Below are 23,621 nucleotides of genomic sequence, written 5' to 3'. Positions count from 1 at the left end.
AAATCCACACATTATTTAAAATATTATCCCAAATAATTAGCGTTCTTAAACAGTCACAGCGTCAGACAGCCGTTACAGCAGTGTTGGGTTGTTTTCTAGACGTTCAGCGTAGCAGTACTGTGCTGAATGAGTCAAGTAAACCTCTAGATGGCAGCAGTCTGAGCCTGACTCTGGGTCTGTCCCGATGAATCGCACATCTGCACGGAAAGTAAAAGTAAGAGAGTAAAAGAGAAAAACGCAATAAAGCTGCAACCTACTACAACGTCGCAGTGATTTGGGGCCCATTAGATGAATACAATATTCAAGTACGCGCTTGTGAGAGCAAAATCCGTGAAGATTTTCTTGAAACACACAATGAATGGCAGGTGTAGATGCTTCAATAAACAGTTTTACGCATCATCTTAATTGAGCCAAAAAGCGGCAGCGTGTTTTTATCCTGAACCTAAAGGATGCGGGAGTCGAGCTTCTGTGGGGAGAGAGGGAGGGATGAGAGAGAGAGAGAGAGAGCGAGAGAGAGAGAGAGAGAGAGAGAGATCTTTGCGCGCTCGCGCTGGGCAGGAGTGCGCGCGGGACATCAGCACACCGGCCGGGTCAAGGAGCTGCAAGGATGGAGATCCGACCAGACAGGATCAAGGCGGTCGCGGGCAAAACTCTGGGAAAAATTCACAGGTACACACTCACTTCACGTCCTCCGGACTCGGGTTCTTTTCCCCGCTTTCCAACGCTCCGTGGGACCGTTTTTCGCTTGATCTCGCTTGTTCCCATTCTTGGGCGTTCAACTATTAAGTGTTCGGTTAAAAGAAACAAGTTTCTGTTTGATTCTTGATTTCAACATAGAGACCACCTGGGTTTAAGGCGCAGAAATAGCGCCAGAATCGCGCGGCTGCATCCAGGTTTACGCAGCGCACTGCGCAGTGATTGGTGTGACAGAGGATGAAGGTGATGAAGATGATGCTAGTGATGATAAAAACATCTAACTCTGTTTGTCTTTTCTAACTTGCAAGAAATAGGAACATGGAGTCTTTTGCAGTTTGTACATGAATGAAATGTGCAGTGAACGTCTTATAAACTCACTGCAAGGAGGTTTTATTCAATGTTCCGGTTTGTTGTTTGGTCACGTTGTCTTCTACAACTTCACCAACGGCGCGTTCCTCTCCTGAAACGGGTTGTTTCACATTTATTGGTGGATCGTGTGAGTTTGGGCCCAGCAGAGTGGATTAAGTGTTACTGTTTCCGCCAGGAGTAAAACTGCGGTTACGTAATATTTCCGTGCGTTACTCGCACTGACGGGCGCGTTTTGTCTCGGCATTTATCATTCAGCTTTTTTTATTTAAAACCATTTTAACTTTACAAAATTTTCACTTTTAAAGATAATCCTATATTTCTATGAACCGGCTTCAACAAATTTGGTCCTTCCGCGCGACAACATACAGTAAAAATAAATTCTCAGGTGATGACAGTCATTCTTAGCCATTATTAGTATCACAACGGAAACGTAACAAATAATAAACTTTCAGATCACAATTAATTAATAAATCACTCATCAAGAAAAAGATGCAACTTCACAGTTTTGACTTTCATGTTCTGGTCAAAAATAAAACAATTTAAAAATGTCATAATAATAGGTATAATGGAAATCATTTAAAAAATCTGTGCATCTTTATCAACAATACATGATCTCACTGTGTGAATAATGTCGTCTTCAGTGTGTAACTTGCTGGTCTGGTGATGGCAGACATTGATAGACCTTCATGCAATAACTTTTGCCTTAAGCTTTCGCTCTCTCAGGATTTGAGGTAGCAACCAAACGTATAAATCCCGTCCTGAAATAGCCTGTTTTTCAGTCCAGCTGTCGAGCCATGCAAATCCCTAAACTCTCCCCTCCCACTCACTCCATCCCGGCCCATGTCACTTCCTCCAGTGGCTCTCTCTTCCATCCATCCATCCATTGAGACATCAGCACATGCAACTTTGAGCCTATCGGGGTCTTCCAGATTAACAGACATGCAAATCTCAGGCTTTTTCTCTTCACTCGCCGCGAGCCGTGCATGTGCACGGCCCACAGCTGATGCCATGAGAGATGCGATGTATGGGATTGGTCTCAAATTGGTTTTAGCGGGTGTTTCCCCGGATTAGCAAGTGAACTCTGGTTTTATGTGGCCACAGGGGTTGGAACGAGAGATGGTCTCAAAAGAAGACGGGGATGTTTTGTTCAGTGGGTTAGATGTTAAATATTCAAGGCATAAGTCTGTTTATGTGCATGCAGAATAGTGCGTGTGTGTGTGTGTGTGTGTGTGTGTGCGTGTGTGTGTGTGTGTGCGTGCATCTGCGTGTGCGCGTGTTCAGTCTCACCACCTCCCAAACCGTGATCCTTCCTGATGAGAGCAGCCAGGGGATCATCTATTATTTAAACCTTTTCTCCATCAGAATGCATCTCCTGTTTCTATATTAAACTGCACCAGCTAAGCACAAACTCTAGCGCTGTAAGGTCAGGCGCCGTCTGCGTCTCTCCTCTGCCCTCGTGCACTTTTAACACCTCTAAACAAATATTCTGTCGCATCATCCTGCAGCCGTCTCCTCGCCGACCTAATGTTTGTAAAATCAGAATAATATCAACATTTTTATGTCAGATGAAGATGAGACACTGTAGGAGAACATGAATAGAAGACTGCATCAATTGTAGTCATTTTTACAGATGTCTGAAAATAGGTCAGTGGAAAATGATTCCAAAATAATAACTTTACTGTTTTATGAAATTGAAGCTTTTGGAATTCACTATTGTTGTTACCTGAGCCACTAAATGGCAGAAGTTAATAGTTCTAGTCGACTGGTACCTGTCAGCTGTGCTGCTTGTGTGCGTTCTGGTGCTGGGTTTGACAGGACGGGGCGTTCCGTCCACTGCCTCGCTGTGTGACCGCCGTTGGACTGTGTGAGTGCTCAGACCATACGTCTATGAAGATCACACGTGTGCGTGTCCACAGAGGCAGTGAGAAGCAGTGGGACAGGATGGGGAGGAGGGTGAGCTTCTCCCTGGGTGACACAGTCCCACCGAGACCCAATCTGTTCACTTCAGGGAGAGTGAAGCGCTCGTGGACGAAGGGGGAGACACCACTAACCAAATGACTAAATGCCATTAGAGACGAGACAAGGAGGGGGAATGACACAAATCCTAGATGTAGATTCAGATTTAGTGAATTAGTGAATTCATCCTAGGATGGAATAGACTGCGTTCGACTAGAGGGTGTACCTAATAAAGTGGCCAGAGAGAGTCGGGGATCAATTGGAGCACATGGACATGGCCGAATAATGCCCAGGACCTCTGGTGTTATATAAGATTTCACTGTGAGACTCTGTGTCATCCTCTTATGAGAGGATTATGCAGAACGCTCTGTGAATTGGTGAATTGAATGTACGCGGGTGGCGAAGGCTCCAGGTCGTCAGCCAGCGCGTGAGCGTCACACTCCTATTGAGCCGTAGCTAAAACTCCCAGCGTTGTCTGTGACCTGGTGGTCCAGGTTTTGGACTCCAGGCTTTTATTTGGAGTGATGTCGATGGACCAACGTGTGCACGCTGCTTTGATTTGCTCCTCGGGTCCAAAGACAAACCTCAGCATGTTTGTCTCTATGTGTCAGGGGTCCATTCAGCCTCCCGTGACCCGCTAACAAAGAAGGCGTCCATCAGTTTAATGTCTGAGTCTGTTACTGTTGTAATTATAACATTCCAAATGGCCCGAGGTCACGGGACGTCTGCCGGCTCGCTCATTAACCAGCTGAGACCAGTCGGGCCTTTACTACCAGTGAAGCTGCATCAGCTGAGGGGAAGTTCACCGCGAGGTAGGCTCCGCGTGGAGTCAAACCTCTGTGCGTGTCGCCAAACACACAAACGTCCGTCACCAGCGCCTTGAATTCCTCCATCAGTAAAGGAGACCCTCAACTACGCAGCTATTTTTGGATAATCACACACACACACACACACACACACACACACACACACACACACACACACACACACACACACACACACACACACACACACACACACACACACACTTCTGTAATTAACAGTCCTTTGTGCCGGGGGCTAGTCTTGTTAGCTCGTAGCATATGTGCAGGTGTCAGGCTCCAATCTGTCCGGAAGTTTAATGAGGCTCCTCCTGCACCATCCTGAATGTGAAGGGAGATGCAGACCTCCACCCGAAGGGTGACTCAGCATTATTGTACTGAGGCTAGAGCTGGATGAGCACAAGCACCTGACTGAACCAAAAAAAAAACACCTTTGTACGTGTAACATCAGCATTTTAATGACTCGAACCACTACATCGTTATTTGTGGTTGTGAACGCACAAGGATGACCTTTGACCCAAACCCCAGCGGCTGGTGTGAAGTCAGCAGTGAGTCGAGATGGAGGGAGGCTCATGCTGAACCAGGTCCAGCGCTGCTCTGCTGCTCTTCTATATTCATTTCCGGAAGTGAATCATTTTTGTAATCCTAATCTGAATGTTGTGAGAGATTAACGGAGAGAGAGAGAGAGAGAGGGAGAGAGAGGACGCGGCCTCTATAATCACTAACCAATTCTAAAACACGGCTTTAGTATTTTGCTCTTTTTTCCACTGTATTTTACTAATAAGTATAATTTATTCTTTTTCCAGATGCAGGTTGAAGTTCTGTTGTTATTATCCTATTAAAGCAGCATGTGTTTGATTTTGCCACCTTTTTTAAACTGCATGAATGACCGTAAAGCATAAAGAGATTTGGCTGAATCCACTGTAATGGAAGTGGGGGGAGGGATAAAACCCATGAACGTAACGCAGACACATAACAACAGCGTAGATGGGACGGCGTACGCGGCGATGCAGGCGTGACAGATTTCTGTTTAAAAGCCGGACTCAATTATTTATCCGTCTTAAAACAAGCATTCATAATTAATGAGCGTCCGCGTCTGACTTGTCTTGTGTTGACGCGTGTGAATAAGTCATCGGGCCGCTCCGAGGGATGAAGGCGGCCACACCGGAGCGCGTGCAATAAACACACACCTGAGTGTGTGTAATAAACGCACACCTGAGCGTGTGCAATAAACGCACAACGGAGCGTGTGTAATAAACGCACACCTGAGCGTGTGTAATAAACGCACACCTGAGCGTGTGTAATAAACGCACACCTGAGCGTGTGTAATAAACGCACACCTGAGCGTGTGTAATAAACGCACACCTGAGCGTGTGTAATAAACGCACACCTGAGCGCGCGTCCGCCGCTCATCCGCGTGCCTGTTGAGGTCGGGAGGGTGGAGGTTGAGGTCGCGGTGCAGATGGCTGCTCCCCGGACGTCTCTGTTTGACGTTCTGTGGAGAAAAACACTTCACAAATGCTGCTGCAGCCTAAAATAACAACAAGTAGAATGAAAGAATAGTTTTAACTATTTAAAGGTTTATATTAATGATACATGTGTGCACCTCATGATATAACCCCTGTTCTGCTGGTTCCGTGGTTCCGAGGCGGTTCGGGGCCTCCAGAGGGCTCTTCTCGGTGCCTGAGAGCCGCTCGGAGGAGGGGACACCTGGGGAAGGTGCTGAGCAGCTGACGCTGCCTCTCGCCCAGTGACAGCTGCTCGCGCTCACTGGGACCTGCTGAGTCAGACACGACTCCAACACGGTGCACGGGAGAGAGGGGGGATGAGCGTGAGCTCCGAAGCTCTGCAGTAAAAAAAAAATAGATTAAACGTTCCCCTGAACGTCCAGGAAATCCCCCAAATACAAAATCTGAGGACTTGATTTGAATTGTGTGTTCCAGGCTGATTGAGAAGCGGCAGCCCAATGGGGAGACCATCGAGTTGTCGGCGGAGGGCCGTCCGGAGCTGGTGGAGGAGAAGGAGATGCCCATGGTGGACTGCACCTGCTTCGGCCTGCCCAGGCGCTACATCATCGCCATCCTGTCCGGCCTGGGCTTCTGCATCTCCTTCGGCATCCGGTGCAACCTGGGCGTGGCCATCGTCAGCATGGTCAACGACCACACCGTGTACAAGGGCAACAAGGAAGTGCTCGTGGTACGTCTTTGTCCTCCTATTATTCATGGTGTAGAGATTGAGCATCACCCCTGACGATGTTCTGATCGCTGCGACCCTTGGTCCAGGCTGCACAGTTCACCTGGGACCCGGAGACGGTGGGGATGATCCACGGCTCCTTCTTCTGGGGCTACATCGTCACACAGATTCCCGGAGGGTTTATATGTCAAAAGTTTGCAGCCAACAGGTGAGCGTGTGTGCGTTGACCTCCTGACCTCCCGCCTTTGACCGGTTATTAACGAGTAATCACGCCTCCATGACGTCCCGTGGGCCGCGTGTTGTTTCTAATCGCCGCTGAGCGGCTCTCTGCGCGGACCCTTTAATCTGAGGCCGCTTCTTTGCCCTCCGGTCGTGCGCTCAAGAGTGTTCGGCTTCGCCATCGTGGCCACGTCCACCCTCAACATGCTGATCCCGTCGGCCGCCCGCTGCCATTACAGCTGCGTCATCCTGGTGAGGATCTGCCAGGGCCTCGTGGAGGTACGGCTCCTCTCTTTGTGCCCCGTTCGGAGGCGTCGCTGCGCGGAACCTGACCACCGTGCTTCCTTGTCCTCCAGGGCGTCTCGTACCCGGCCTGCCACGGGATCTGGGCCAAGTGGGCGCCTCCTCTGGAGAGAAGCCGATTGGCGACTACAGCCTTCTGTGGTAAAGCTCCTGCACGTATATTTCTACCTCTAACCTGCGAGTGGCTGTTTACGTGTCGTGCCTCCTCAGGCTCCTACGCTGGGGCTGTGGTGGCCATGCCTTTAGCTGGGATACTGGTGCAGTACACTGGGTGGCCTTCAGTGTTCTACGTCTACGGTTCGTATGTCCACTCTCAGGTGTGTGCACGCGCGCCCTCACTTCAAATCGGTCCCTGCTGAGTCATTCTTTCCTGTGCCTCGTCCTCTCCCAGGCAGCTTTGGGATATTCTGGTATTTGTTCTGGATCCTGGTGTCGTACGAGAGTCCCGCGGCGCATCCCACCATCTCACCGGAGGAGAGGAAGTACATCGAGGACGCGATCGGAGAGTCTGCATCGTTTCTCAATCCTCTGCATGTACGACGTGATGATGCTCTCACACACACACACACACACACACACACACACACACACACACACACACACACACACACACACACACACACACACACACACACACACACACACACACACACACACACACACACGGCTGACTGGCGATGCATTCAGCCTCATTGGATCCCTGTTTAATCCTGTTTCTTTCATTGGCAGAAATTTAAAACCCCGTGGAGACACTTCTTCACCTCCATGCCGGTTTACGCCATCATCGTGGCCAACTTCTGCCGAAGCTGGACTTTCTACCTGCTGCTCATCAGCCAGCCGGCCTATTTTGAAGAAGTCTTTGGCTTTGAGATCAGCAAGGTAGGACCCTATGATTATCTTACGTGGGAATTAAGCTTTTCATCTTTATATTCTGTAATTTTTGACCCATTTTTTCCTCATTGACTTTTTCTGTCTAACTCAAACAAACATGTTCCTGCTTCTGTTCTCGTTCAGGTGGGCATGGTGTCAGCGTTGCCCCATCTGGTGATGACAATCATTGTGCCTGTCGGAGGCCAGTTGGCAGATTATCTGAGGAGCCACAACCTGATGTCCACCACCAACGTCCGGAAGCTCATGAACTGTGGGGGTGAGAGTAAAGGAGGCCGTAGTTCCGTGTGGATGAATCTGGACCGCTCTTTATAAGTCACGGGCATAAACAAACTCCTCCGATGTCATGTGTATGAGACAGAAGCCTGCACTGATTTAACAGCCTTTCATTGCTATAAGTGGTTGTGTTTCAGGCTTTGGAATGGAGGCCACCCTCCTGCTGGTGGTGGGATATTCTCACACGAAAGGCGTTGCCATTTCCTTCCTGGTCCTCGCTGTGGGTTTCAGTGGATTCGCCATCTCAGGTGAAGGCGGTTAGAGCAGCCATCTGGTTAGCGTTAGCGTTAGCTTAGCTTAGCACAACAACGTTTGGTTTACTCTTTAAGGTTCGACATTTCCTCCTGTTTCCTCTGTTCCTTAGGGTTCAATGTCAATCATTTGGATATTGCCCCTCGATACGCCAGCATCCTGATGGGCATCTCAAACGGGGTCGGGACATTATCTGGAATGGTGTGTCCTCTAATAGTCGGGGCCATGACCAAACACAAGGTTTGTAGGTTCAATTGTACCAACCTAACGAGTAGAGTGCATATTCTATGATAAAGTCATGCTCCTTCACCTTCTAACCCTCACAGACACGCGAGGAGTGGCAGTATGTCTTCCTCATAGCGTCCCTCGTCCATTACGGAGGGGTCGTATTCTATGGTATTACTCTGAATATAGCGTTTTGTGAGGACTGATTGTGAGTCCGCTTGAAGTTGACTCCACGTGCTTCCCCAGGAATCTTTGCGTCGGGCGAGAAGCAGACCTGGGCGGACATAGAGGACACGAGTGAGGAGAAGTGTGGCATCATCAATGAGGACGAGCTGGCCAACGAGACGGAGGAGCTGTACCGCGGCGGTGGGCAGTACGGCGCCATGAGCCAGCCCGTGGTGGGCTCTAACGGGGGCGGAGGGGGGGCCGGGCCGGGCTGGGTGACGGACTGGGACAAGTCGGAGGAGTACGTGCAGCCGCCCGGATACAACTCTTACATGTACGGAGGAGGCGCCGAGAAGGAGCTGACATAAAATCAGCGCCACGCAGTTTTTAAAATATTTAGTATTAAAAGGAAACGATTGTGTTTTTGGAAAAGGAGTGCGTGTCGCCGCGATGCCCAAAGGACCCGCTGTGTGCTTGCGTGCACAGATCAAACGTGTACATCTGATTCATTCCATTGTGTGAGTGTGTGTGTGTGTGTGTAGGTACAGTAAGCATGTGTATGATGGTGTGAGTGCTCTATGTACAACTCCCAGACTTCCCTCCTGCTCCTGAGCTTGTGATGGCGGTCACGCGCTGGGTTTCCACCGCATCCCCCAGGAGATTGTGTGTCTGTGTGTGTGTGGGCGGCACCGGTAGCCCCGACGGAGGCAACGGGTTTGGTCAAATTACTGAATACAACGTGTGACTCCCCTACAAATGCCTAATTAATCTGCTTATTGTGTTGCCCTTAAGACACAGGCACAAAAGAAATCATGATAGTCATATTGTAAAATCGTGCACAAACTAAAAGCCGGTGCGTTTGAGCAACTTTGTTCCGATGCATCGACTTGAATTTAATAAACTAAGCAGTATTGAGTTTCTAAGATGTGTGTGCATGTGATAATTTACAAGGGTCTATTCATGTGTTCAGAACAGGTCTTGAGTTTTTCAGAGACTAAAAAGGTGCTTAAGTGTCGTATCCGTCCATGTTTGTGATGCTTTTCTTTTAACAGGCTGCCCTTAATGTGTGCGTGTGCAGAAACAGGCACGTGTTTGTTTGTGCACGGAGCTGCGTGTGGCTTGTAGCGGCACCTCACCTGGGTCTGACCTATCTAGGTCACGCTCAGACAGGCGTGTGGGTCAGAAGGTCCGTGCCCTGGCTTTGTGCATCCACTGGTGACGTGGCCCACGGTGACTCTGCTCAGTTGCCTGCGTTCTCTGCTTTCCTCTGTTCAACCGTCGTTCCCATCCGCCGCTGCTGTTCCACGTCTTTAACGTCGTCCGTGGTGTCTGAGCTCCGGGAGCCGTCTGTGCTGTGATGGATGCAGGTGCAGCGAGCACGGTTTAATGAGCACGGCATCATCCCTTCACCTTTTCGCACACAGGCTGCTAATCTCTGCACGGTGAAGTGCACAGTGTGCACGGGAAGTGGTGGCACAACGGTATTTACGTGCCTGTAGGAGCGGAGTGCACCTGTGGTGTGCATGAAATTAGGCTGCGATCAGCAAGCGTTTGTCTTTTCGTTATCAGAGGGTGTGTTAAGGTGCACGAACAGGTCAACCACATTAGCTCCTTTAATGCCCTTTAAGATCAGTTCTCCTCCATCCTAATGCAGCTGCGTCTCATACAAGAGGGAAATTGCATATCACATGTTGTGTAAGCTGGTTCTGCATTGTGTTTGTACTTACGCATAGTTATTTATTTCAAGTAAACTTGCAGGTGTCTCTGTTCAGTTAAAGAATCAATTTCTGTCAATCAAACGGGAGGTTTGTGATTTGAATGTGAAAAGGGTTTCTGTGAATCGGAAGTGGGTTTATTAATCAAATGTGTTGGTATATGTTGGTAAATTATTTTAAAAAGTGAAGGCAACTAACATTTTGTTTTAAGGGTAATGTCTAAAATGACATGAATGGTTATCAATGTGATTTTTATTTTTAGTGTTGTAACAATGTATTTTAAATCAAGTTTCTTCTTTGTCTCAGTTCAGACTGTTCCAATGTTGTCTTCCTCCTTCTTGATGAAATGTGCGATTAACAGATGGGAATAAATGTAAAGATTTTAAAAGGAATAGATAATATTGTGGAAATATTGTGTGTATAAAAGATGTATATGTGAGATATCCTTGTGTATAATAAAATTTAAACAATTTAAAAATATGTTACCACTTCAGCACAATCATGCCATCAGCATTTATTACCAAACAGCAGGATGACACATTAATTAAGAGCTAAAAGTTGTTTTACATCATAAGCACAATGTCAGTTCTGTCTGTCTCTTGTTTCGCTCTGGACAGATGGATGCAGGATTATCTCGGTGATTTTAGGCAAAGATTAGAAAGGAGAGCAGATGCACTCAGTGGGAGAGTAAGGGAGAAACATGCACGTCACAGACAAGGGAAGTGAGGATGCTGAACCCGAGGGTGGGGCATGATGTCTGCTCTGAGTGTGTGACCAGGGCTGTGCATCTGATGATAGATCTTTTCTGGAGCACTTGAATTTGATATTCAATTGTTTTGTGAGGCTTCTTAAATCAGCAGTATCATTTCCATACATAGAAACTGCAATGTATAAGAAGTTTTAAATTCCATGGAATCTCTGGATGATTTAAAGACAAGAATCTTGTTTACAATATGTCATTACTTTGGTATGTACGTGTATAGCAGGGCATGGCATTTAAAAATACTATTTAAGAAGAAAATTTGCAATAAAAATGTTGCTAGCAAAAATATCAAAATGTTTATACAACCAAAACAAAACGTGCTGTTATTAAAAAAACATTATTATTAAGTTTACTGAATATTGCTGCTCATTTGCCAAATGCATATTAAACAATGTTGCAGTTTTAAATGTGGCCACTTGGTGGCAGTAATCCACATGAGACTTTCACTGTAGTTAAACTTCCGGAGAGATTTTTCACAATAAAATTATTTAAAGGCAGTTGTGTAACCAATCACAGGTTTAAAACACCATGTAATGCGCATAAAACATACACAAAGAAGATATTTATTATGTTTAAACGTTGTTGTCTAGTTCATTGGGCCAGTATTTGAGTTTTTAATGTAGGTTATATTAGTATTTGCATCTATATCTGCCCGTTGAAGACCTAAGAGGCCGCGCCCAATAAGGGTGTTCTTTTTGAAGATTGGGCGGATCGAGTGCGTAAAGGCGGAGTTACCAAATAGAACTTTGCTGTGATTGGGTCGTTACGACGTCTGTCTGCCTGCCGTCGTTTCATTGGCTATAGGGCGAGGGGATTAACGCGAGAACAGACTGCTCCCAATGAATCACGATGGAGACTAAATAGGAGCTCTCACGGATTTGGGATTTTAATTTGTTAATTACACGAAGTTATACTTTTATTAGCGGCTTCGTGAACCTATCGCTCAAATTTCGGCAAGTAGCACTGCACAGAAACACTCGCTTGGAACAAATTCCGAAGTGACTCTACAAGTGTTTTCAATGAGGAAATCGTCGGAGGCTAGCGTTATGTAGCAAGCTAATCTCGGTTACCCGTTGGCAAACTCACCTAGACTTAGTTAACATTTCACAACCTCTACTAAAACACGGAACGGTGAGTACGCTTGAACTGCTCACGTTGTTACCACAGTGGTGCTCTTTATGTTGGCCCGACGTGATTTCACGCGAAGCGAAGTAACGTCAGCGAGAAGCTATGGAGCTTAAATCTGGGTCAGTCTCTTCGCCATGTCGCTGCAGGGAGGAAGAGGCAGCCGCTTGAATCTGTCTGTGCGGATCTCATGCATGCAAACGCGGTGCAAGTGAATGGGATCTCCCGTGTTGCGATAACGACCAGCTACTTTTATCTCGTACAGGTATGACCGAGTACAAGCTTGTGGTGGTCGGGGCAGGAGGTGTGGGAAAGAGCGCTCTCACCATCCAGCTCATCCAGAACCACTTCGTTGATGAATATGATCCAACTATTGAGGTAAGAGAAAAACAGTGCAGAACCCTAGACGGAACATGTTCACTAGTGTCCGGGTTCAGTGGAACTTTTAAACACCACAGGTTCAGAACCTATGAATGATTCAGTTTTTTGGTCTTGGTGCCGCGTTTCAGGACTCGTACAGAAAACAGGTGGTGATCGATGGAGAGACCTGTCTGCTGGACATCCTGGACACTGCAGGTCAGGAGGAGTACAGTGCCATGAGGGACCAGTACATGAGGACAGGAGAGGGTTTCCTCTGTGTGTTTGCCATCAACAACACAAAGTCATTTGAGGATGTTCACCTCTACAGGTACAGGCTGTAATGCATCAGTACTCCAGATGTTGGATCAGTTGTCAGACACTTTGCATCTTCTTGTCCTATTTATCACTTATAGAACGTCTAGTACTACAAAGTCCACTTCCGTATGTGCAGCAACTGTGCTAATTTGTACCACATATCTCTAGACATGCTGAGTGTTGTTACACATCTTGTGAGACCATCTGTACAGTAGAATCTGCTTCGTACTATTACTGCTCAAAATGCTACATCTGAAAGGACACGTCGTCCGTCACAAGCCTCTTACGCGTTGTTGCATGTGTGCAGAGAGCAGATTAACAGGGTGAAGGACAGTGACAGCGTTCCCATGGTGCTGGTGGGAAATAAGAGTGACCTGAGTACCCGAACAGTGGAGACGCGTCAGGCACAGGAGCTGGCCCGGAGCTACGGAGTGCCATTTGTTGAGACCTCGGCTAAAACCAGACAGGTGTGCAAGAAAAGGCAGTAACAGCTGCCTGTAGTTTGTACAGAATATGTTATGATTTGAGAAAATCATTCTTATTTTACTAATAAAATGTCAAATTTTCTTTTGACGTCATGCAGGGTGTGGAGGAAGCTTTCTATTCACTGGTAAGGGAGATTAGAAGATATAAGGAAACCAACCGCAGCAACAAGAAGAGCAAGAAGAACACGCAGAGACGTTGCATAATACTATAGCAAACCCCTTGCTCTCACCAGCATTCTTTACAGCACTTGTTTCATGCTCCCTTTCACACACTGCCCCTCTCTGGGTCACTTTGGAGACAACCAGCACACCTTCAACAGGGATGCAGGCGTGGCAGAAACCGGTTTCCACTTACAATATATAACCACAGGATTTTCCTCTTATTCAACCCATCTGCAGTAAGCCTGTGAACTCGTTTTGACCACCAAACTACTAGAATCTGCAATTTCTAGGGGATTTTCAGTTTCATTGAGGTCAGCATTTGTGAAAACCTGACTTGTTTTTAAAGAACCTGAGAACTTCTTTTGTAAACCTAAAGGCCAGTGTTCTCAGCTCCTGTAGACTTGGTTTTCACCAGTGCGACTGAGTGACGTGTCATAAGTCCAACTGTACATCTGACTCCTAGAAATCATTATCTTACTGATTTGAGATACTTCTCTGACTTGTGTTTCTCAAGCAGATTGGTTAACATTCTGTAAGATTTATTTTTCAGCTAAATACACAGCATGCTATTTTTTTCTTTCCATTATAAAATGCTGTAATAGAACAGAATCATCACAGTAACAAAAGCCTCAAAGTTGTGTTCCTACTGTAGGTGCACTTTATTCATTCCTGTTTGTGTTTAGTGCCATTTCAAAGTGAAATCATAAATAATGGTGCATTAGGAACTAAGGGATGGCTTGCAGCTGTATGAGGTGATGGGCTGGTATCTGACTCTTACCAGCATTAATCCACTGTTTGTTGTACACGGTTGCACTCTTTTCCCAAGTCTACTTCTGAATGCAGTTTGTCAGTTCTAGTAGTTCATGCTGTGCCTGTACCACAGCATGCAGCACGTACAAAAACCCACGTGGTACTAACTACACGCCGATGCTGTAACCAGTGTTTGACTCTCAACTGTGGTATCTGATCATACTTGATGCTGCATATGCATAATAGATAGGAACGTTTTTTAAATGAATTGACTTTCATAGTTATTACTTGCCCTAAATGTAATAAATTGTGATGTAATGCATTTTATTTTTGTAGCCTCACTAACAGCTTTACCCACCTTAAAGATACCTGCATTAAACTGCTGTTGGGTTACTCACATTTTATCAAAGGCCAAAATACACACATGCATCACCTCATAATAAAAGTTACTCAAACTATAAAGCATACATTTTGAATTGAGCAGAACAAGTCTCTCACTGACAGTGATGTAACTGTCTGTCTGTAATGCACTCTGCTGTAAGAAACAAGTAAATGTCCTTAGCTTTTACATCTTGTCTCTTGTATTTATACAAAGTGGTTCTTAAGTTCTTAAAGATGAATCGTTCCATTATGATGTTACAATAAAGCAGGCAAGGCTCATCAGCTGAGTTGACCGTACACGTTTAGACGTTCATATACCGTCACCTTCTAGCAAATATTTTCCAATGTGGTTTGAGTTTAGTTTGGTTAGATTCAGACAGTAAGACAAGTGCAGGAGAAAGTCCATGCACCTCCTGTCTGTATTATCTCAAAACAGGTGAAGTCCTTGCATTTTACTGTGACAACCAGAACTAGGAATCCACTGTGAGTCGAATGCCATCGAAGCCTCAGACAAATGTTTTGCTTTCTTTTTCTTGTTTAGACATTTAGGCCATAGTTTTGGCTTAAGGTGGTTTTTCTAAGGTTCCTTCCAGTTTGGCAGGTCTCTATGTTTACTATAAACCTTTGCATGTTTATGTTTGGTCCAGTCTGCATGTAGAAGTGTAGTTTGCAAGTCCTTGAACGATTATTTCAGTTAAATAAGTAAAGTCATCACAAATGACAAGGGAGACATTGCATTTTGATTTATTTTACAAAAGGATTCTACCCAATGCCATTTTATTTATGCTAGAAAATATAGAAATAGTGTGATGTGTGTACAAGTAAAACAGCAAAACAATGAGACAAAAAGACTGCCAACCATCACCATCCAAAACGCGACACCAGCTTGCTCTGGTCATCTAAGTCTTTCTGCACCTTCTTCCTCATGTAGAAGATGGGACAGTCCCGGCTGCACAGCGGTGAGAAGGGACAGCGTTACTGTGATTCTGCAGTAAACACAGGCTGTTTGGATAAACTTGTGTTTATACTGTACCTGGTGCAGAGCACGTCTTCATGAAGAGACCCTTGACAACGCTGACACTGAGTCCATAAGCGAGAGAAACGCTCCTCCAGGGTGTTTAGGTGGAAGATCTGGAAATATTTAATGCTTTTTATTTTCGGAAATATTGTGTTTAATTCTTCTATGAACAAATTTACAATTATGCAATGAGTATTCAACCTGTTAATGCCATTAGTAGCCATTGGAGGGCACTGTGTTTAACAGCACTAGGTAGCTGAGCTGTTTTTGTTCTTTAAGCATCAAAACACATTTTGCCATCTTACCTCTTTCTGATACAGTTCAGACTCCTTCCTCTTACAGAAATCACACACAGCAGCTGCAAAGACAGGTTCAGATGTTACCCGTGCTGGAGGAAACACCCACTCAAAAGCAAAACTTGAGATTGCTACGTAGAAAATGAGTCCAGACATATTGAGGTCACTCACTGTCGGTCTTTAGCACAGCTTTGCAGCCAATGCAGGTGCTCCTCTTCTGCGCAAACGCCATTAGACCACCAACCTTGGATGTCAGCACAGTCTTACAGCGAGTGTGGTCGCCCTCTGAAAGTCAAGAGAAAAGAGGTGATAGGAAAGTTAAAAATCTAATTTTCACAACTCACATGTTACTTTTAGGTTCAGCATATGTGGTAGAAGCTCAGCCAATTGCTCAAGATGTAATTACACTAGAGTGTGCGTGTGTGTGCGTGTGTGCGTGTGCCTACTCAGAAGAACACTCTCTGCCTTGCTCTCTCCAAGAATGGGCTCAAATATTCTCATGAGGGGTTTGGACAGCTGTTGCTCCAGGTAGTATTGCGTGTCAATGGGAATGTTGTTCTCCAGCACATATATCGGGTCCTGAAGCAACATGTGGAGGATGTTTAGTTGTCATGATGAACTGTGTGTTGCAAAGCAAAAACAGAAACACTACAAACCTCTGACTTCATGTACGCTGCTGCTCCCTTTGCAGCCTTTATGATGACGTACGGGACTCTGTCTCCCAGGTTGGGGGCACTCCCTGCGTCTCGCTTTCTCATCCTTTGAAATACATTCATATTAAGGAGTTTATTTACTCATGACATATATTCTTTTTTTAATGTTGCGGTGACTCCCACCTCTCTGCCAGCTCCACGTGGGCCTGTTTGCCAGCATACTCTTGGGCAGTGCGGGTTAGCTCCTTGGTGATGACCAGCTGGCTGATGTCAATGCGATTGCACAGCAGGTCTGAGATCACTTCTTTGGCATGACACACTGCACCCTTGGGGTCCCTGATGAGGTGAAACTATGATGAGTGTGCACGTAACAAACTCAGCAGGAGAAAGTAGACTGAGCCTAGGCTCAGAACAGGTTGAGCTTGATGTAGAAGGATGAAATAAAGGATAAAATAAATCACACTGACAGTTTATGTTGTGTGTGTGTCACCTGTCTATGAGGATCATCTGCAGACAGGTGTTTATGAGGTTCGCCACCAGAGGGCAGTTGTCTCTGCGGACAGTCTCGATGCCTTTACAGTCCATCTTGTCATGCGTGTCTGCACTAGATGAGAAATAAAGGCCTGCGTAGCGCTTCTTGTTGATCAGCAGGTAAGGGTAATACACCTGTGAAAGCAATTCAGTTTCATTATAAGTTGAATTTCATTTTAAACCTTTACATTTGGGTCAGTCTGGTTTTTGTTTGAAAATATTTCATGTCATAATTGTTGACTGGTTTTATAATTGTCTGACTGACTTACTTTCTCAAACTCCAGCTTGATTGGTGGTGTGAAATGAGACGACACCCACTCGGCCGCCTCCTTTCCTAACACCATGGCCTCTTTTACTGTTGTGACTCCGAGCTTCACCATGACAGAGTCTGTATCCCCATAAATGACCTGAGCGGCCAACAATGAAATTGAAATTATTGAGTTTTTGTTTGTTTTTTTTAAAGTAGGAAAATAATAATAGTGATGTATGTGAACCAAATATGAGAAGTAACTTTGGCTACAACACGTGTTCCTCACCTTAGCATCCGATTGGTAGCCACCAGAAATTGTGTATCTGGACTCCACCAGCTGTTTGGTTTGCTCAATCATTTGTCTTCCAAAACCAGTGACACTCTAAGTGAGACCATAGGAAATATTATCAATCAACTGGCAATTTTTTTTATTGGCCATAAAAAGGTCAGAGGTCACTGAAAACCCTGTTCATGGAGTTTCCCCAGACCTCTGCAAGAAAGCTGTGCAACGACAAAGTTCCACACAATAGCAAAGACGCAGCCAATGGTGCTTCATTGTTACACTTTCAATACATCTGTGTTTCACTGTTTACACTTTCCCTCCACCTGTTCTGTGGTTTAGATTTCAACACCAATCTTTGCTCTACATCTCTGTCGTTTACCGCTCATACTCCTTTACATCTGCGCAGAGGGGTAGGCAGATTGACAGTAAGTCAAACAAGAGCAACCTCATCTAAGATGAACCTGGAACAGCTCAGAAATAACCTGGTAAGAAAGATACCCTCATCGTCACCCAGATCAAGCAGCTCACCTGTGAGATCTCTAGACAGGGCAGCTTTCCAACCTGGGCCCCCGTGAAGCCGTACACGGAGTTTGCACTGATTTTTAATGCCAGCTGACGACCGTCCAGCACCTGCTTCTTAAAAGGGTCAGTTTCCTTCTTCAGTTCTGCTTTAGCCCTGAAAACAGAAAACAAACCAGCTAAGATGTGTAATTGTAGGGTTAGTCAGCGAGGGATTTACTTTTTGTTTTAGCTTAGTTGAAACAATCCAAACCTTTTTCTGGCCGACAGCAGGTTCTCAAGGATCTCGGGTAGAAGCCCCTTCCTGATGGAGCTCTTTACAAACTGATCGCCAGTCGGAGTCTTGATGAAGTCCTCTGGTGACAGGCTGCCGACGTGAAACCAGTTCAACTCAGACATAAACATGCACGTTTAAAACCAAATAATACAGTATAAAATAATGCATCCTCACCCCAGTTTGTCTGCTGACCCCTTCTGCAGCAGGGTGGTGTAGCACAGATTGTGAGCCATCATGATGGACGGATACAGGGAAGAGAAATCCAGTGTAGCAATAGGAACACTGTAATACCTGTAGAGAAAAGGTGGTGTTTGAGGTATGAGAACGTTACAGCAATAACGTTATTAAGAAAGACGTTTGGTCATTGACAAACCCTTTCTCTGGCTCAATGACAGTTGCTCCTGTGTAGTCCTCCCCTCCTTCTGTCTTTACAACAGGCATAACCAGGTCCTGCTTCATGGCCTAAACATGCCCGGAGAGAAATCTTTACGGGTTTTCATCTTCGCATCTACAAACATTTAACGAACAGGTGTTTTGCCTTTGTTACCTGTCGCAGCAGCTGAGAGACGACTTTGATTTGCTGTCCCCGGGAGAGCAGGTATGTGAGCGGCACCCCGGTCACTCTGGCCATCTCCATGTAGTTAATCACACACATGAGCTTCTGCAGTAGCCGCAGCGGGAGGTAGGCGTCTTTCAGACAGTAGACTGCCAGACGGCGCCGCGTCTGTTCGTTGCCGTTCTGTGGTGGGTGAACAGGTAAAAAAAGAGTTGTATTTCTATATAGACAAACTACCTAAATGTCTTAACGCCTAATGACAATAATAATCTAATCTAATCTGCAGATCCTTGTTCCAGCATCAAGATTACCTGCAGGTCAGTGATGATGGAGTGCTGAACATCCTCCTTCTGTTCTTGCAGGAAATGGAAACTAACAGCATTTAGTGTGTACGAACGCAGTTTGTAGTCCCGGAGGAGCACCTGAAAATACACCAGTCAGATTATAATGGACACGTAAGTGATGCTTCAGCAATGTCAGATGACAATTCAGAACTGTGCCGACCTGCAGTAGATCAAACTGGACCCGACCCTCCATGTTGATGATCTTGTTTTCTCGGCGGCCCATTTGCTTGCTCTGGAAGTTTAGGTCTCGCAGGACTGACTTGATGCCTAGTACTCGTCCCAAGTAGGGAAACATATTCACCTGAAATCAAGAGAACACATACATGTTTTTTTAGGTTTTTCATGAATCGATATTTTTGCCTCTACACCAGTTCAAAAAACACATGGCTCCATCTAACCTTTAAAGCAGCTGCCCTGTTAAGCAAGTAGGGGAAGTCAAAGTTTTGAATGTTGTATCCTGTGATGATGTCTGGGTCCACCGTTCTCAAAAACTCAGCCCAGCTCTGCTCAGACAGGCATAAACACAAATTTATTAACCCAAACATTACAAGGGGAACGAGTGATTAGTCAGCTTAGTTTTTTTGTGTTTGTGTGGTCAGTGAGTCTACCTGCAGGAGCTTTTTCTCCTGCGTAAAGCACAATATCTGAGAGCCGACGATGCTGGCACAGGACTGAAGGGTGAACACTGTTCTAATGAACGGCTCGTTCTCGCCCTGACGCTGCACCATAGATGCAATCTGGATCACAGGATCTTTGTCCGGCTCTGGGAAGATTCCTGGAACAGGAACGTGTTAACAGCAGTAAGACTCTGTTTCCTGCTTCTTCTTACATTTCAGTAGACCTGGTTTATATGATTAAACAGTCTGGATGGAGATACAGCAACAGACCAACCTTTTCGTCCTGCACACTCAATGTCAAAGCTGAGAACCCTGAGTGGTGCAATCCTCTGCCATTCGCCCTCAGCTGGGTGACTTATCAAATCAGACCATCCCACATCCACCTCATATTGACACAGGGACTCCTGAAGGGTAAAGATCATGAAAGTCAAGGCTTGACAATATCAAAAGTGTATAAAGACAGAAAATTAAAGCTACTTTCAGGACACAACGGATCTCGACCTACCTTGCTTGGGTACTCAGAGTCCGTCTCACCCACAGTCTTCTCTGCACGCACTCTGTACTTGTCTTTGGGAAGCTCAACCCAGCAGCATCCCACCACATTACTGTCCACCATAAACCTTACAAAACAGAAGAAAAGCTCATTACACATATGTACGCAGACAGGTCTGACATTGTAATATTAAAAGATTTCAGAAGACCTGTCGCACCTGATTTCAAAATCTATATTGGCCTCGTAAGATTGGTAACTCTGGCTGGAGAAAGGCCCAAACTTAAATCCCTGCTCCAACAGCCTCTTAGCGGGTGCAACAAGACGAGGCATCGCCATCGTTATCCGCAAAAACTCCAGGCTGCGTTTCCCATGGTAACCATACATGCCTGGGGAAAAACTGAAGATTACTTCAAAATGTTCTGATGAGATCATTTTACAATCCGGTGCATTTGTTTATTATAATAAACTTCTTAAAGCACACATTAGTGTGTCACTTACTCTCTTTACGGGTGATGTCTACAGCCAACACGGTGATGGAGATGTTATCCTTATTGGAGCGCATGTCCTTCAGGACAGCAGAGTTCAGTTCTCTTTTAAACTCACCCAGGTAATCAGACTTGAACCCTTTGAAAAGGAGACACACACAAAATAGTCCTCTGGTTTACAGAACAAATATCTAGTGACCGACTCAAAAGGTGTCATGTTACATAGTACATGAAGTGATCGTACCACATACTGGCCAGTACTCACCACTTGGTGCAGGAACATAGAAGTAAGGTGCAAAACCGTGAACGTGGCAGCAAACGCTGTTTCCGCTGTCGGTCACGCCAAACATACGAATGATAGGGACTTTTCCCTGTATCTGGCCTGGCATTCCAGCAACTGCTGATCCTGTTTAACACAATCGTGACAATCAACTTCACCTCCCTCCCTTTTCACACACAAGGCCATTGTTTTACATGTGGGACATGATATTTACCTAAATAATAGTCAAGATCAATCTGCTGAAACACCAAAGTATCCGATGCAGGGTCCAGAGCAGGGGCAGCAGGCCGCTGCCAGCGAGGGTTAATGTCAGTTGAGAAGAGGTCACCTGAAAGAACCAAGAAGTTGTTCCGTAAGTTGCAAAACAATACTGTATGAGAACACACACACAAACACTACAAGTGGAAACATGCTGGGGTTTTTTCATGGACCCATCAGGCCAGGGAAGGGAGGGAGTCAGGGGAAGATCAAGGTCAGAGAGCAAATGGTGAGACTGGTCTGTGGAGTGGGGAGGGAGTGTATCTGCATCAGTATAGTGAGTCTTTATAGAGTGAGGCCGACCGAGATGTTTACAGATCAGTCCAACAGTTGTCCTTGACGCAGAAACAATAAGAGAATGGAGATAGAAGCACAGCTGGTGAGATAGATTGGACCCAGGAAAGGAGGGGGAAGGGGAGAATGGACAGAATAATACAGAAAGTATAAGAAGTATTTTTTAGATCCAAGACTAATTTGTCTAGATCATTAGTCCAATCGGTCAGGACCCAGGGCTCATCGCCTCCTTCAGGTCTATGGAGTCCCCACGACATCTCCTCAAGCCTGACAGACAGGGCTGTCACCATTGTAATCAAGTGTTCAGTCTGTCCTCCTCCAAACTGAGATGTTACTGATCACTCCTTCAACCCGGGTCACTCTCTGATGTAATTCCATCAGCGGAGTAACAATAGACCCCAGGAGCACCTTTTCCTAGTAGCCTTGTTATCAAAGTCCAAAATATGAACAGATCCTCTACATCCTGGATGGACAGCGGCTCCAAGCACCAGGACTCCCAAGCGTCTCACGTAACAAGAGGCAAAAGTCCCCGCGGGGCAGAGTGGTTCTCCTGGTGATACCTTCCTTTGTGAGAAAACTTGATCCAAGTGACCAGGTGAATAGCTCCATGTGAAAGTATAAAAATATAATTCCAGAATAGCAGATCAGGGTGCACAGAAAAGACACTGCGAGCAAATGTAGAACGGGGGGAGCAGAGAGAAAACCCGTCTGCACTCCTCAAAGCAAGGGAGAAACCGCACATCATAGTTATCAAGCGACAGAAATGTGTGAAACTTAAAATAAGTTATGATATTTTGGATCCGGTGCCACTCACCAACAGGAATGACATCATGGCCCGCCTGTCCCTCCATCGACTCTGCATCCATCTCTGCATCATCAAACATGGACAGCTCCTCCTCAAACTGGGACGGACTGTCCTCCCACTCAGCCCCGCTCTTCCCCCGTTTGGCCTGGGACGCACCGCCCATGAAAGGGCCACCGTTGCGCTTTTTGAATTCCATCCCTGCAACAAACGTTGGACAGAATTGGAGGAGGTCACGTGGAAGAAAACAACTAAGACACACTCGTCCGTACTGCAGCCAATGTGTCCTATTAGTGCCGACTAGCCTGGGTGCTGTTGTACTTCTCCCAACGCAACACAACACTTTCATAATTGACAGGTAGAATCACCACGAGCTAACGTTACAAACTGAAGTCTTTGCTAATGTGTTGATTTAATGCTTTCAAATTCCTAATTCCGATTAAAACACGCCAGAGTCTAACCTCACAGTTTCTGTGAAATCTGAAGTGTATGTGGAGTTGTCGTTGGGTCAGGGCACCGCGCGAGAACAACAAGCTAGCAAGCGCGACTGTAAACACGCCACAAGCTCGCGCCAAGGCTGATCGCACCGAGTTGCAGCACGAGCCTCTCTGCGAAGCCCGCGAAATACACATCAACAGTCAAATATGAATCGTTTCTGATGGATCGGGAAATACCTAGCGAAGTTCCGTCTTGAGCAAAGCTCCCGCCACTCGCCTTTAATTTGTGAACTTTCACCGACGAAAGCGCGGAAAGTTTCCGTTTTGTTATGAGGCTAAGTGTTAAAGAAATGGACAGTGACGTCACGGGCAGAGCGGAAGCTCCGCTGCGGCGACAATAAAGTAAAGCACGACTCGTCCAGACCTTGTGCATAGAGAGACTTTTTTTTCCCGGCAAAATTACGTCACAGCTACGTCGCCGCGAGGAAGTGGAAACAAGCTCCGTATAGAGACATATGAAACTAAATGTAATTTTAAACAGTGCCTTTAATTTTATTATATTTAAGGGTTAAAATTATGGGAGTACCAGGCGGATATTTTTCGCCTCATATTTGTCATTCATCTTTTTTGTTATATTAGTCCGACAGTGGGGAAATTTGTTCTCTGCATTTGAAAAAACGTTTAATGTTTTACTAAAAACGTTTTTAAAAATGGAACTGAAGATGAACATGTAATAAAAATAATGTCTTCTTTTGTTGTCTTATTTTCTTTATATATAAAAATGATAAAATTGACGTTTGGTACCATAA

General features: G+C 45.7%; 3 protein-coding genes across 4 annotated transcripts; 2 read left to right on the top strand and 1 right to left on the bottom strand.

Moving 5' to 3' along the window:
* Positions 1–511: 511 nt before the first annotated feature.
* Positions 512–10,558, top strand: slc17a7a (solute carrier family 17 member 7a). The gene is made up of 13 exons (XM_029159733.3): positions 512–669; positions 5,786–6,038; positions 6,125–6,243; positions 6,419–6,533; positions 6,611–6,698; positions 6,768–6,854; positions 6,949–7,091; positions 7,287–7,436; positions 7,572–7,704; positions 7,859–7,969; positions 8,086–8,213; positions 8,300–8,369; positions 8,445–10,558. Exons 1-13 carry the CDS (start codon positions 608–610, stop codon positions 8,729–8,731), a joined length of 1,746 nt encoding a protein of 581 aa, XP_029015566.1. The 5' UTR covers positions 512–607; the 3' UTR covers positions 8,732–10,558.
* A 1,090-nt stretch (positions 10,559–11,648) lies between these two features.
* zgc:55558 lies at positions 11,649–14,606 on the top strand. 2 transcript variants are annotated; one of them, XM_029159776.3, is made up of 5 exons: positions 11,649–11,794; positions 12,232–12,344; positions 12,476–12,654; positions 12,949–13,108; positions 13,225–14,606. In XM_029159776.3, the coding sequence occupies exons 2-5, from the start codon at positions 12,234–12,236 to the stop codon at positions 13,336–13,338; spliced, it is 564 nt and encodes a 187-aa protein (XP_029015609.1). In that variant the 5' UTR covers positions 11,649–11,794; positions 12,232–12,233; the 3' UTR covers positions 13,339–14,606. The 2 variants fall into 2 exon arrangements, with proteins under 2 accessions (XP_029015609.1, XP_029015608.1); XM_029159775.3 differs by having other exon boundaries at positions 11,656–11,972.
* Positions 14,607–15,147: 541 nt separating this feature from the next.
* Positions 15,148–23,224, bottom strand: pold1 (polymerase (DNA directed), delta 1, catalytic subunit). The gene is made up of 27 exons (XM_041071992.2): positions 23,050–23,224; positions 22,388–22,576; positions 21,236–21,349; positions 21,007–21,147; positions 20,755–20,880; positions 20,474–20,642; positions 20,269–20,383; positions 20,038–20,167; positions 19,755–19,921; positions 19,545–19,649; positions 19,307–19,447; positions 19,114–19,224; positions 18,794–18,985; positions 18,620–18,708; positions 18,421–18,537; positions 18,223–18,336; positions 17,979–18,126; positions 17,454–17,549; positions 17,187–17,324; positions 16,877–17,052; positions 16,570–16,722; positions 16,390–16,492; positions 16,180–16,312; positions 15,905–16,018; positions 15,743–15,795; positions 15,453–15,550; positions 15,148–15,368 (listed from the first exon to the last, which is right to left on the bottom strand). Exons 2-27 carry the CDS (start codon positions 22,572–22,574, stop codon positions 15,281–15,283), a joined length of 3,318 nt encoding a protein of 1,105 aa, XP_040927926.1. The 5' UTR covers positions 22,575–22,576; positions 23,050–23,224; the 3' UTR covers positions 15,148–15,280.
* Positions 23,225–23,621: the final 397 nt, after the last annotated feature.

Source organism: Betta splendens, chromosome 8 (genome assembly GCF_900634795.4).
Source record: "Betta splendens chromosome 8, fBetSpl5.4, whole genome shotgun sequence".
Taxonomy (NCBI): domain Eukaryota; kingdom Metazoa; phylum Chordata; class Actinopteri; order Anabantiformes; family Osphronemidae; genus Betta; species Betta splendens.
The sequence above is the reverse complement of the archived record's forward strand: the minus strand, read 5'-3'. Positions and strand labels throughout refer to the sequence as shown.